The sequence below is a fragment of the Rattus norvegicus genome, chromosome 6 (assembly GCF_021556685.1).
Source record: "Rattus norvegicus strain SHRSP/BbbUtx chromosome 6, alternate assembly SHRSP_T2T, whole genome shotgun sequence".
Classification (NCBI taxonomy): domain Eukaryota; kingdom Metazoa; phylum Chordata; class Mammalia; order Rodentia; family Muridae; genus Rattus; species Rattus norvegicus.
Genome location: NC_141539.1, coordinates 103,456,298 through 103,470,159, shown reverse-complemented (window position 1 = coordinate 103,470,159; position 13,862 = coordinate 103,456,298). Strand labels below are relative to the sequence as shown.

Below are 13,862 nucleotides of genomic sequence, written 5' to 3'. Positions count from 1 at the left end.
CCATTTGAAAAACTGAAATTAAAAAAAAATCAAAGCAAAACAAAAGATAGAAATACTTTGAAATAGTTATGAATGCAAGAAAATGTTCAGATTTATATCATCTGACAAAATATTCTGTAAATCAATTGTTATAACTTTGCAATTCATAAAATGGTCCTCAATTATTATCCAGGCACTCTGGAAATCCTGAAGAGACAACAACCTGATTAAAGAGCAGTATACCACTCTCTGTGCTAGTGGGTGCTTATCCCAGCCTCACCAAGATTCTGCTTCCTTTCATTAAAATGTGGGTGAGCAAGCCAGACTACTCATTGGATAAGAATACTTAATACCAACCCTGATGAACTGAGTTCAACCCCTGAGCACATAAGGTATAAAAAAGACAAATAAATAAATTGAATATACTCACAATGTACATGGAGAAGATAAACCATTTATATTATTAAAGCCACTTATTATTTCAGTTGTTGTTTTTGCTCTTCAAATTAGGTAACAATGCATATTAGGCTGAATGATTTATTGCCATCTTGCAACAGTTTTAAAATATCACATGTGAAGTGCTTATTATCTATTAAAATTAAGTAAATAGGATCTGTGAGCCATTCTACCATAAAATCTACCATATGCTTTACATATGACCCCTTTGCATTTAAAATATATGTTCTATTTACCAAAGTTGTATGTTTTATGAATAATCTTTTAAACAACATTTTGAACATAGGATTCAAGCAGCAAAAACACTGTGAACAAACTATAGGACTATATAAAGAGCTGAATGAGGAACAGCAGACCGAGGACCCAAAAGGGTTTTAATGTAAGGAGCATAATAATAAGCAACAATAACATCCTACTGTGGATCAAACAGCATCTAAAAGCTGCAAACCAACTGCAGCATGAAATCAAACCTGCCTGTACACCATTTCCAAACTCAGTACCCTTTGTGAATTATTTTGTTCTGCGTTTGACTGCTCTGCTTTGCACACAAGAGACACAGCTGCAAAGAAAGTACTACTACTGGACTCTAAAGCACAGCAAAAAGAATTGGAATGTATTCCCTCGCCAGTCAAAGGGAGGGAAGACATTAGTGTTTGAACAAGAGCTACACTCTGGTAAAAACCTGCCAGGTATGCCAGGTCATGGAGCCCAGCCTAAACAAATGACTATTGACTAGCTGGATTTCTAAGGCTGATGCATAAAGGATTCATAAGGAAATTCACTCTGAGGGATTATAATGGTCTTCCTGGAATATTGAGAACTTGCAAGGAGACCTTTAACTTGTACTATTATGAAATAAACCAACACACTGGCAGGAATGTAAAAGAAGACTTATGTAAAACCCCTGCTGCAGATGAAATTTTTACTCTAGTAATCTTGGTGAAGGAAGAAAGAACACTATGGTGAGAGAGACTGGAGGACTTCTGTCCAAAAGGGGATTCTATCTTCCCTTTCAGGACATAGAGGCTTACACAGCTTTCCTTAAGATATACTATAAGAAGGGCAGGTCCATTACTGAGAACTTAGCAGTTTTTCCACCTACAAGGACTGCCCTCTTTTCCATTTGTGTTTTTATGTCTTCAGCTTTCAGTTTTATAATTTCTATTTGGATTCTTTTTTACTTTCACAAGATATCCCATTTGTTTTTACCAGAATTCAGAATTGTATATGAAATCATTTTTATAATAGTTTAAATTTTTAATTAATTTTTTATTATTAATTTTAAAATATTAGTATTAAAACTTCCCTTCTTCCTCTCTTTCCTCTTACCTGTCATGCTTTCTCTGCTTCCTCTCAAATTCACAGGTTTTTACATTGTCAAGTATGTATATCCAAATGAATAAATAAGTCCAACCAGATGAATCTATTCAGAGTTCCTTGTACGTATATGATTTAGAGCTGACCACTTCATACTGGGTCATCAATTAGGAGGCTCTTCCTGTGGAAGACTAATTCTCCCTTTCTCAGTAATTGTTAATTATTGTTAGGTCTTCATTTAGAAGTTAATCCAAAGGGATTCCCCCGATCTACATTGGCCACATCAACTAGTATCATTGGTCAGGTTTTATTTAGGCAGCCATATTGTTGAGATTTCATGGATAATTTCTCTGTTATACAATCTTACAAATACTTAGTAAATAATTTCATCATTTGATTCATATTTGATCTGCTGTCTGATAACTACTTTCTTTTTTCACATTTTGGTCACTTTATTAAATGTCATTAAATAGTTTAAGTTTCAACTACTAAATGGCACTTTGAATGGTGAAAACACAGATAGTATATTGTCATACTTGGAACGCTTTTCTTTAAAAAAGACAATTCTAGTCCTTATATATATTACAAAACAGCCTTAAAGGAAGAAGTGATGTCTTTTTTACAGTACTTAAGATACTCGATACACTTGCTTTTTGGTATAAAAAAGACATTTTACACTCAGCATGAGAGTTCATGAGAATATTTATTTTAGTAACTATTCCCAATGATGTAAGGTAGGTTAGAGTCCACATGGATATATTTGATCAGAATCTTGCTGGTTACACTGATAATACCCAGGCAAAGGAGAAGTGCTGATTCAGAACTGGAGGCAGAGGGTCATCTTCCCTCTTAGATCCAAAAAGACTTTCCCAGTGAAACTGGGTACCATCTTATCCTACTGTTAATATTAAATAGAGGGGAATGCTGAGACCATGGATAGGAGAGAGTTGATTAACTGACCCTGGGTGGTGTCAGTCAGTGTTGTTGATAATGCAAAAGAATGAAGAATGGCCTTTCACCTAGGCCTCACTGACATAAAAGAGAAAAAGTAAGATAACAATGACTAGCTTCACTTTGTCTTGTTCAGTCATACTATTTCTGAATAAGTGTCTTCAATGGGATGTCTATGGACGACATGGAAGGGTTCAGATGGAAAATCAGATCTCTACTGGGCTCTGTAAAACAAAGGGTTAACTGATTTTTTTCTTTTCATTGAGATTTAGTTAGACACAAGTGAAGAGTGCTGAACTGTTCTTCTATATTCTTAGGCAAATCTGGTCTTTGTCCCTCCAGCTAGAGAAAAGAATTATAAGACAATCCACAGGAGTCTTCTTTGCCTATTAGTGATTTCAGGTTAAAGGTTTCTTTAAAATCCTGTCCAGAATACACTGAAGATCAGAATCCATGAAAAATAAGATACTAACACATGTGATTTATTAAACCCTGATGTATTTGGGTTATTTGCTTTTTTTCTTTCCAGCTTTTATTTTGAGGTTTTCTGGTCTAGGTTTTTTTTTTTTTGGGGGGGGGGGGTGGCGCTACTGCCTAACACTCATTATATTCCTGCTAAAAGGGAGACTTTGGAGGACTGAGGCTACTTCATTTTTGCTGGTATTAGAACTGTTTTTCAGAAAGAATGCTTTTGAAAACAGAAATTTATTATAATAATGTCTGAAGTAATTAACCCACAAGCAACTGATGAAGACAGGTTCTGATGTTTAAACATTATAAACATATTCTATCTGATAAAGACTGAATTAGGTTTTATTAAATGTCATCATTTTAAGACTAAAATGTGCAATAAAATATGTATATATTTCTCATGGTGATGCAGGAAGGAGGGATGTGGACCTGACAGAGGATGGATGGGATGGGTATAAAATCTCAACTGTAAAAACGATTAAATAAACTTTTTAAAAATGTGTACTTATTTACACGGTGCATTATAAGGAGCACATCAAATTTAAGTTACATCACATACTTTTGATAATTTAAGGTGGCTTGGCTTTAGCTGGGCATGGTAGCACACTACTTTAATCCTAGCACCAGGGAGACAGGGACAGGGGGATGTCTGTGAATTGAAGGCCGGTTTGGTCTTACAAAGCAAGGTCCAGGACAGCCAGATCTATTACACAGAGAAATCTAGCATTGAAAAACCATTATTTGGTTCTTGGTCAAAAACAGTGAAAACTTCACCAAAAATTTTACTGGATTTCAGTTGGTAATATTATATCTTGATAAAGTAAGTTTTAACAGCATTTCTACCAACACATTTATGCATCAATGCTCAAATTCAAAAGTATTTTTGATATAAGATCATTCATTTGGTATAACAATCATATTTCAAATCAGTTAACAGTTGTATGTTTTAAGGAACCTCTTAATATAACTCATAACTCTAAAACAAAAGAACAACCTTGCAAAACAAATTATCACCCTTTACAAAAATCAGCTTTTCTGTAAATTATGTAAATATAAATATACTGCTTCTAGTGTACACTGCTCTATTCTATCTCTTTAGCTCACATAATGGTATCACCTCATAGAATATTTCAAGTTGTGCCAGGAGTCATCAATGAGAAGCTAGAAACTAGCAGGTGATCTTCCTGGAATGGTTCCAGCATGGAAGTTAAGGATGGAATTGCTTCTCTAGGCAATGTCGAGAAGAATTTCATTTTAGGAAAGATTCCTGCTATTAATATGCCTTTCCGGTTATTGCTAAATATAAACAACAATCACTAGGCATTGGCCCATACTTTTGATCTCTGCAGAGCAACAAAGACCAGCTGCCTTGCAGTGATGCTATACAGACAAATAGAAGATTTCTTAATTCTTAGTAAGTATCCTGTAAGAATTCCTAAAATTATATTAGTAATTATTAAGTTCTTTTATAATAGGACTGCTATTAAGTCCTTTCTGATTTCAAAACTGTATTGAGAACTCTGCCAGTCTTCAAGTGTCATGAGTTAATTGCTTCTGAGATAGCAAGCAGACATCTGCAATATAGAGCACATTACAAGAGATTGTAAAATAATTAACCAAAGGTCATAAAAAGGAAACTATGAATTTATTATAGGTGCAAAGACATAATTGGTTATCATTGACTACTACTAGTAACTGTCAGGTTTCCTTAATGAAACAGTAAGTTCATGGCAACTTATTGTTACAAGATTTAATAACAATGTAAAGATAGAAACTGTTGTATTGCTTTTTTTAAAGTAATGTTAATTCTTGATTCATTGAAACATTGATTTCAATTGAAATTGGTATTTATATTTAAAAAAGAACAATGAAATACCAAATACAAGACTAATATTAAGTAACATTACTAAATATTAGTGTAAAGACTTACAGGGGGATATCACAAAAGCCTACATGTGGAAAATGCTCTTCTACCTGGGCTGCCTTGTGTGGCACTGGTGGAAGAAGAAATGACTACCCTTGCAGAGCCTTGAAATGCCAGGGTAGAGGGATACCCAGGGGGTTCCCACCTGCTGAGAGGAGAAAGGGAGGGAGAGAAGGGGCCAGGATTGTGGGGAGATGACTGAGAGATGGACAGTGAGCAGGATATAAAGTGAAAAAGTAAAAATATAAAATTAAATTTAAAAAATTAAAATATTACCATTATGCAAATTAAGGCTTACACACAATACTATCTTATAATTTCAAGGAACCATACAGGAAGTATTTTTTTTTATATTCCACTTAAATTTTTCCCAGAACAGTATTTCAAACAGTATATAAAATTTGATAGTGCTTTTCTAATATACATATATTTTTAATGTGAGTAAACAGGAGGTTAATGCTTGATTCAATACTGAAAAAGGAACAATTTTTCCCACACCTTGCAAATAAAATGCTAAGCCTTTGTAGGCTTGAAAATTCCATACTATACCTTGATTTCTTCTATTTCATCTGGTACTATCTTGTATGCTGATATAGTCCCACCCAACCTGAAATTAGGAGAAGAAAACACTCTTAAAACCAGTAGCAAGGTAAAAGCATATAAATGACATATGGCATTTATATGGCATTAGAGTGCCACCAGAAATCTTCCAAGACCCACCTCACTAGCCATGGAGAAAATGTGTTTGTTTGATTTTCCATCTATTAGTTTAGAAAAAACAGGCAACAAATAACTACCAAAAGAGGAAGTATTACATTGGATTTTCATTCTAAATTCAACTTGCATTATTGATGGTTTTAATAATGCTAAAGCTGGCACATTTATTGCTGAACTCTGTCACAACATATATCAAAAACCAAGAGTAAACCTGTTTTTATTTGTTTAATTAATAAACTTGATTTCTCGGAATAGTTTAAAGTTTCCAAAAAATTGAACAGAAAGTGAAGTTAACATATCCTGCTCAAATCGCATTTCCTAGTTTTCCCGATAATTATCATCTTATAACCCTGCAGTACAACTATCACAAATACTGAACCAATATTGATTTTGATATTTATTTTGAAAACAAAATCTCAGAGATGAATATGTCCAGTATTATAAAAGAGAAAAAAAACCCCTGCAAATTACACATAGTTTGAGCCCTAATATTTAAGTTTAAATTATTTCAAAATATAAAGTTTTAAAGACATTATCATTATAAAAATAGATTTTAACAGGTTTTTAAAGAATTCTTAAACAGTTAAGAAATTAATTAAAATCAACACATGAAATAATCATTATATAAATGGAATAGATTACAAAAACAATTCCAAATTGTTATTAAAATGATTCAAAGATACTATGGTAAAAATGCAAATAGAAAGTCACATCAGTGTGATCAACTTCAACTTGTTTACAGAAACAATTAATTATTACCATGTTTAATATTAACAGTACCTTAGATACTTCAACTTGCTCCTAGAAGGATAACTTTCCAATAATATATACAAAGAACTCAAGAAGTTAGATTCCAGAGAATCCAATAATGCTATTAAAAAAAAAAAATAGGGTACAGAGCTAAACAAGGAATTCTCAACTGAGGAATATCCATTGTTGGTGGGATTGCAGACTGGTACAACCACTCTGGAAATCAGTCTGGCAGTTCCTCAGAAAATTGGACATAGTGCTGCCTGAGGACCCAGCTATACCTCTCCTGGGCATATACCCAAAAGATGCTCCAATCTGTTACATGGACACATGCTTCCCTATGTTCAAAGCAGCCTTATTTATAATAGCCAGAAGCTGGAAAGGACCCAGATGCCCTTCAACAGAGGAACGGATACAGAAATTGTGGTACATCTATACAATGGAATACTACTCAGCTATTAAAAACAATGATTTCATGAAATTCTTAGGCAAAATGGATGGAACTAGAAAATATCATCCTGAATGAGGTAACCCAATCAAAAAAGAACACACATAGTACATAGTCACTGTTAAGTGGATATTAGCCCAAAAGCTTGGATTACCCAAAATACAATCCACAGACCACATAAAGCTCAAGAAGGACAACCAAAGTGCTGATGCTTCAGTCCTTCTTAAAAGGGGGAACAAAAATATTCATTGGAGGAGATATGGAGACAGAGTAATGGAGGGGAATAAATAAAACCACATAAGTTTGTATATATGAATTAAATTGCCAAAAAATTATTTCTAAAGAAAAAAGAAAACAAGGAAGGTATGTTAAGTAATATCTATGCTTTAATGGTCCCATTGGGATTAAAACCCAGTAGAGAAGCCAGGTGTAGGGGCACAAACCTTTAATCCTAGTACTCAGAAAACAGAGGCAAGTGGATCCTGAGTTTGAGGCCAGCCTGGTCTATATAGTTTTAGGACAGCAAAGGCTACATAAAGAAAGCTCATTTTAAAACAACGCAAAACAAACGAATAATAAAAAGGAGCCTGTATAACCGTAACAATTATGCATATGTAGAGTGTACTAATGAAGTGATAGCATAACCATAAGACTAAGTCGTTAAAAACAATGTCTAACAAACATAGAAAGGAGAATGTAAACAAACAATATAAATATTAGAGAAAAGTATTCAGCAAACAATTCAGAAAACCCAAGGGAACAACTAAGTAATAACTTATTTGTGTCGTGGGGGCGTTGAAATATTCAAGAATAAAATTATTTCAAAATTTCAAACTATAACAAAAATAATGATCTTTTACCTTTGAAATAATTTCTGGAAATGAAATTTTAATTTTCATGGCTTCTTAAACACAGATGTATTTTAAATACCCATAATTTAACATGTTGTCCGTTATCACTTTCTCTAGTAAGGCCTAGATCATAAAATGACTTACTCCAAACTGCATTACACAAACTGTCACTCTTTCTGATGAAGAAAGAATAAACTCTGGAATCAGGACATACAAATATCAGTACATTGGCAGTCACAGTGATAATAATAGCTTCAAGACTACAAGTGTTTCAGATCTCCAATTTTTGGATTTTATAATATTTCATATACATCACTTAGAGATAGGATCCAATTCTAAACAAAATAATCATTGGTATTTAAAAAAAATTAAAGTACATTTATTTACTCGTGTGTGTGGATGTCACCATGGGTATGTAGACATCAAAGGACAATTTGCTGGTGTCAATTCTATCCTTCTACCATTCAGGTTCCAGGATGAAATTGAGGTTTTCAGGCTTGGTGGCAGATACCTTTACCTACTGTGTAATGTCACTGGCCCTGTGTTTTACACAGACCTTGTAAACACAGCCTTTAGGTAGCTTTTTTAGAGACACATCTTTAGTATGCCAGCAAGAAGTCATGTAAAACTTTTCACATAAGGCCTCATGCTGATGTGGGAAAGGTTTCATATTTTATAGCACATTAGCTTTCAGGATTGTAGATTATAGCTATTATGAGGGAAAAGAAAAAAGAGAAAGAGAGAGGGCTGAGGGAAAGAGGATGTGGAGAGAGGGGTTATATACAAAGCTCGGGGTACTTGAACATTAGGAAAACAATTATAAAGTGGACTGAAAGGAAACAGTAAGATGGGAATGAGGTTTATAACTCAGCAGCCAGAACACTGATGAAAGCAGACATCAAGAGTTCAAGCCCATATTGTAATACCCAAACTATTTGGGGCCACAGAGACCCTTCCTCACAAAACTAAAAAAATAAACAAAGAAAACAAAATAAAAAATAATTCTAGAAGATTTCTAGGGGTCTAATAACTTTTTTTTTTTTTTTTGGTTCTTTTTTTCGGAGCTGGGGACCGAACCCAGGGCCTTGCGCTTCCTAGGTAAGCGCTCTACCACTGAGCTAGATCCCCAGCCCCCTAATAACTTTTAAGCAAAGTAAAGGAAGGCACAGAGATCAAGGTCAAAAGTAAGCAAGCATGTTACCAGTGAAGGGAAGAACCGTTTTGGTGGAGTGGTAGGAATTGAAGCAAGGTTTGATGTTGATGCAGTATACTTTTCTCTCTCTCTGCACTTCATTACATACCTGGGCTTTGAACAGTGAATTATTGTTATTTATACATTATTAATGAAAGCAAATAAAGTAATTGATAATGGTATAAATTCTTATTTTTCACCTATAGTTGAACATAACCAGGACAGAATATCACATGAAGCAAGCTCTTTCAATGAACACATAAAACTTTGCAAGGACTACAGTCACCTCAGATCACGGCTCTTATGATTACAGTTAGCTTTTGCTGTATGCCTTCCAAACAAATCTTAAGTAGACAGAACCATTAAAGCTATAAACAGGGCCTTACCACTAGGCTGCACCTGCCAGGTATATTCCAGCCTAAAAGAAGTTATTTTATGCTAACTAATAAATAATTTCTCTTTAGGCAAATTGTGTGGATCCAACTGACGATGCTGATACCTAATACCAACATTCTCTAAGTATCCAATAAACTGCACTTTGTATGATCCTAGATCTGCTGTCTCTCCTTTTATCTATGGTACTTTAGGGAAGGCCTTGAACTAGATTGTTCAACAATTGAGCAAAACAAATTTAAATTATTACTTGGCAAATATATAACAAAAATAACATCCATAATCTGACATTTTCTCTTTGGGAAAAACTATAGGTTCACAATGGAAAGAAATTTAAAAGTAGTAGAGTAATTTAAGACAAAAAGAAAAGTGAAAAATTAAAAAGTACAAATGAGGAGATAATATTTAAGAGCACAAATTTCTGTAACTCCTCAATAAAAGGGCTGTTCATACAATGTTAAGTCAATTGATCTGTATATGTAGTATACTTGTTAAAATCATGCTTTTAAGGCAGAATGACACTCAGAGAATGAGAAATTTTCACATTCAGTTATGTTTTGAGGGCACAAATGTGATGGTGCTCGTGATTTGCAACTTCAAACTACTTAATCTGAAAAGGCAGGATGGAAAAAAACAAAGTACAATGAGGTGAAAATCATTATCAAGCCCAATATATTGTATGCTAACTTGAAAATTAATTTTTAAGTAAAATTACTGCTAAGTAGGAATAATGCTTGAAAAATCTAAAATGAATACCTATCTCCCTTTGCTGGGGAATCCGAGTGCAAACCCACTGTTGCTACTTCCCATGGATCCTCTCTGACTCCCTTCTAGCTCAACTATTTCTTTATCTTAGCTGCCAATACCTAGAAACAAGTTCTACCTAGGAACCACAGTGACCGAACCATTTGGAACTCAGGTAGGCATTCATGCTATATGCTTTCTGTCCTCCACTTCATTTCTATTCTCATCCTGAGATTCATAGAAAACCAGCTTACAGGTGACCCTCATCACGCCTCAGCTCAGCAACCTTCCTACATACACCAACCTAAGAAAGAACCTAAGGAAACAATATTTTCAATGTAACCTCAAAGCAAACAAACAAACAGGATAAAAATGAGGTACATTTACACAATGGAATACTATTCAACTACTAATACTATATTATGAAATTTGCAAATAAATAAATGAAGCTGAAAAAGAAATCATCCCTAATGAACTACCCCAGACTCAAAAAGACAAATTTTGTGTTTATATGTGGCTAATAAGCCTTACATAGGAGTACTACAATGTATACAGAGGTTAAGTATAGAATAAGGGACTGGGTGGAGGTGAAGATCTCACTAGGGAAATAGAATATATACTAATGGAAAGCCATTGGGGAGATTGGCATGGGAAGATTAAATGGGGAAGGGGATAGATAAGATGGGTAAGGGAGGTAATATAGGGAGAGAAAATTAACACCAAGGGACATTGGAAAGGTCATATGGAAGTCTACTACTATAGAAGCTTCTTAAAATATATACACACATGAAAGAAAGGTAAATGGAGTCACCGAATAAGACAATGTCTAAGTTGCCACCAATTGAAACCTCGAGTGTCAGTTATGTATTACATCCAGTTGAGTTTGGCCAAAGGATCCTCAAAAATACCTCCCAAAAATCTCAAGATATTGCTAAGTCTATTAGCTACTCTCCACAAACTGATGGTAACTACCTAGTTAGAGCCTTCCCCACTGTGACTGAAGCACTGAAAGGTACTCTGCACGCCACCATTGAGAAATTAACTTCCAACCCAGCTAGGAATCCTACAAGCTAAAGAAAGAAAAGGAAAAGTCATGAGCTTGAGGGAGTATAGAGATGAGGAGAGCCTGGGGGAAATTGGAAGAGGGAAACCATGATCAGAATATATTACACAAAAAAAAATTGATAAAAAACATTTAAAAACCCAAAATACAGTAATGTGGACTTATCACTTTTAAAAGGTTTGTAGAACTCAAAAAATGTTTGAGAATCATGTACACGCTGTTGAATAAACTCTTTCAAAATTGCTTACTACGTTTAATAGTGCTAACTCACATCTTCTCAAATCTAGAGATCAACATCCAAGAGTTAGACTTCAAAAAATTTCTACCAAGTTTTCTCATTCATCTACTTTTAAAATATACACAAAGAGTCCATAAGATCTATAAATCTGCTTTTTAAAAACATCTGATAGTCAACTACCAAAAGCAAAGAAGATAAAGGTCTAGCTGTGGGTTGGGGAGGCTCTACCTGTGTAGCACAGGTAAAGCCTGACTGTGACCCTGGGATCCTGTCTCTCACTCCCTCCCTGACAGCCGATATGCCATCACACCTGCACTGACTGGAGATGATTTTACATGACAAACACACATTCTAGTAATAGAACTCTTAAAGTCTAAAGAACCGACATATATTGTTTTATCAATAAAACCTTTTTTTACTTTTACTTTGAGTATGAGCTGGGTATTTGAATGGGCTTTTTTATTCAGATAGAATATTTTGTGTCAGAGGGTTTAAAACTCAGTGTTTTTAAATGAACTTAATGTAATGCTTCACAAATGAGAATTGGCATCATTCTATTTCAGCTTAAATGACGACACATGCTGTTAAAAAAAATCAAGAATCAGCAATACTAAGATTTTCAAGTATTTCCATTTTTCAAATTCAGCCTAAAATTCTTATGGTTACTGAACTGAACAGATGGCTCAGAAGGATAAATATTTATAGCTTAACATTTTAAGTGAAGGCCATATCCTTTATAGTAGACTTATTGTATGGGGGTGGGGGGGAGTCTTCTGTGACAACAGACTGTTCTTACTTAACTATTTTGGGAACAGAAGTCTGTTTTAGTTTAACACACTAAACTAAAACAGAAAAAGATACGTTTGAATTAACATTTCTTTACTTTCTAATTTGAATTTTGTATTACTCTTTTGGGATAATGTTACAGAATGAATTTTTATAATCTAACAATTGTTTTCCTTTCACCACTACTGACTCGGGATTTGTTACTGTCTTATAATAATCACCTTATGTTTTAGGGAAATTTCACCATTTTAAACATTTCCTAGAATACTAGTACTCAGTTGGAAGTGGTCTGATAAGCCAGAGTTCAAATTCTACTTTAGGCAAGCAACAGCCAAGCCACAGGTGACTTCTGTGAGAGTTAGTGTTGTCATTTGAAAAAAAAAAAAATGAGAATGACCAGGAGATGGGTCAAGTGGGACTCTCTTGAATATGTTCATATGTTAATTAATGTGGGAAAATCCATCTTCACTGTAAATGGGGTATTCACTGGGTAGGGGATCCTGGGCTTTATTAAATGGAGGAGACAGCACTAGCTTGTATCCATAGCTCTTTTCTTGCTGTGTTGACATGATGAAATGTACCACCTTGATGAAATGTACCTTGAACTATGAGCTAAAATAAAACCAACCATGCTACCTACTTTACTTCTTTCAAAAAATTGCTTTAATATTTTAACACAGCAAGGAGAAATTAATTAAGATAATTTCTTTGGTTTATAACTTGTTTCTGAGTCTCTTCCCATCAAAATCTTACAGAGAAACAACTGTTTTGGACACAAACCTATTAGGCTAATACTCCTATTAGTATACTATAGCTAAATGTGTTGGTGTGTGTGCAATGCACTCATGCTTGCACATACACATGTACATAACTTTTGGGGTTTTGTTTTTGAGACAGATGACCTTGAATTTCAGATCCTCCTGTCTCCACTCAGAACTGGAATTACAGGCCAGTACACACAGTCTATGATGTAATGGAAATTGATCCCAGGCATCTTACACGCTATAACAACTGAAGGATATTCCAGGTCTGTTTTGGTTTATTTATCTCTCCATTCAAACTCACCAAGTTTTAGTAGTTATTTTCTTAGTATAAACAGAACTCCTTTGAGACTGCTATGGAAGATCATATTTTCAGAAAATAATCATAGAATGATTTAAATTATCTTTGAGAAAAATTTAACGTGCTATAAAAAACTTCCCAACTTTACAATTTCAAAGTATTTTATAATACTCCTAAATCAAAAGACACTACAGATAGTTCTACAAGTAAGTTATATTTTATGTCCTAAAAACTAAGTAGCTGTTTGAAGATGAACATCTTATTTAAAAGAATTTTTATTTTAATTTTATTCCTAACCATAACCACGTAAGGAGATAGATATACCTCTTGGGCTACATACATAGTCTAAAAGTTTAGAATTACAATGTACACAGCAACTATTCTTCACTGATTTTCTTACATTACTTTGGTTTTTTTGTTTGTTTGTTTGTTTTTGTATGTTTGTTTTGTTTTTTGACTTACACCAGTTAACTCTGGAAAATCTAGCTTCACAAAGATATGGTTTCATCCTATGGTGCAA

At 34.1% G+C, this 13,862-nt stretch overlaps 1 protein-coding gene and 1 pseudogene across 28 annotated transcripts in view; one reads left to right on the top strand and one right to left on the bottom strand.

Moving 5' to 3' along the window:
- Positions 1 to 13,862, bottom strand: part of Gphn (gephyrin) — a 532,330-nt gene that overhangs the window by 380,367 nt on the left and 138,101 nt on the right. For all 28 annotated transcript variants that reach the window (XM_087554592.1, XM_087554602.1, XM_087554605.1 and 25 more), the window contains one exon: positions 5,648 to 5,705. In XM_087554592.1, coding sequence (XP_087410718.1) covers positions 5,648 to 5,705 — 58 coding nt within the window. The remainder of the gene's footprint in view (positions 1 to 5,647; positions 5,706 to 13,862) is intronic.
- Positions 894 to 1,688, top strand: LOC134479496 (ephrin type-A receptor 7-like; annotated as a pseudogene).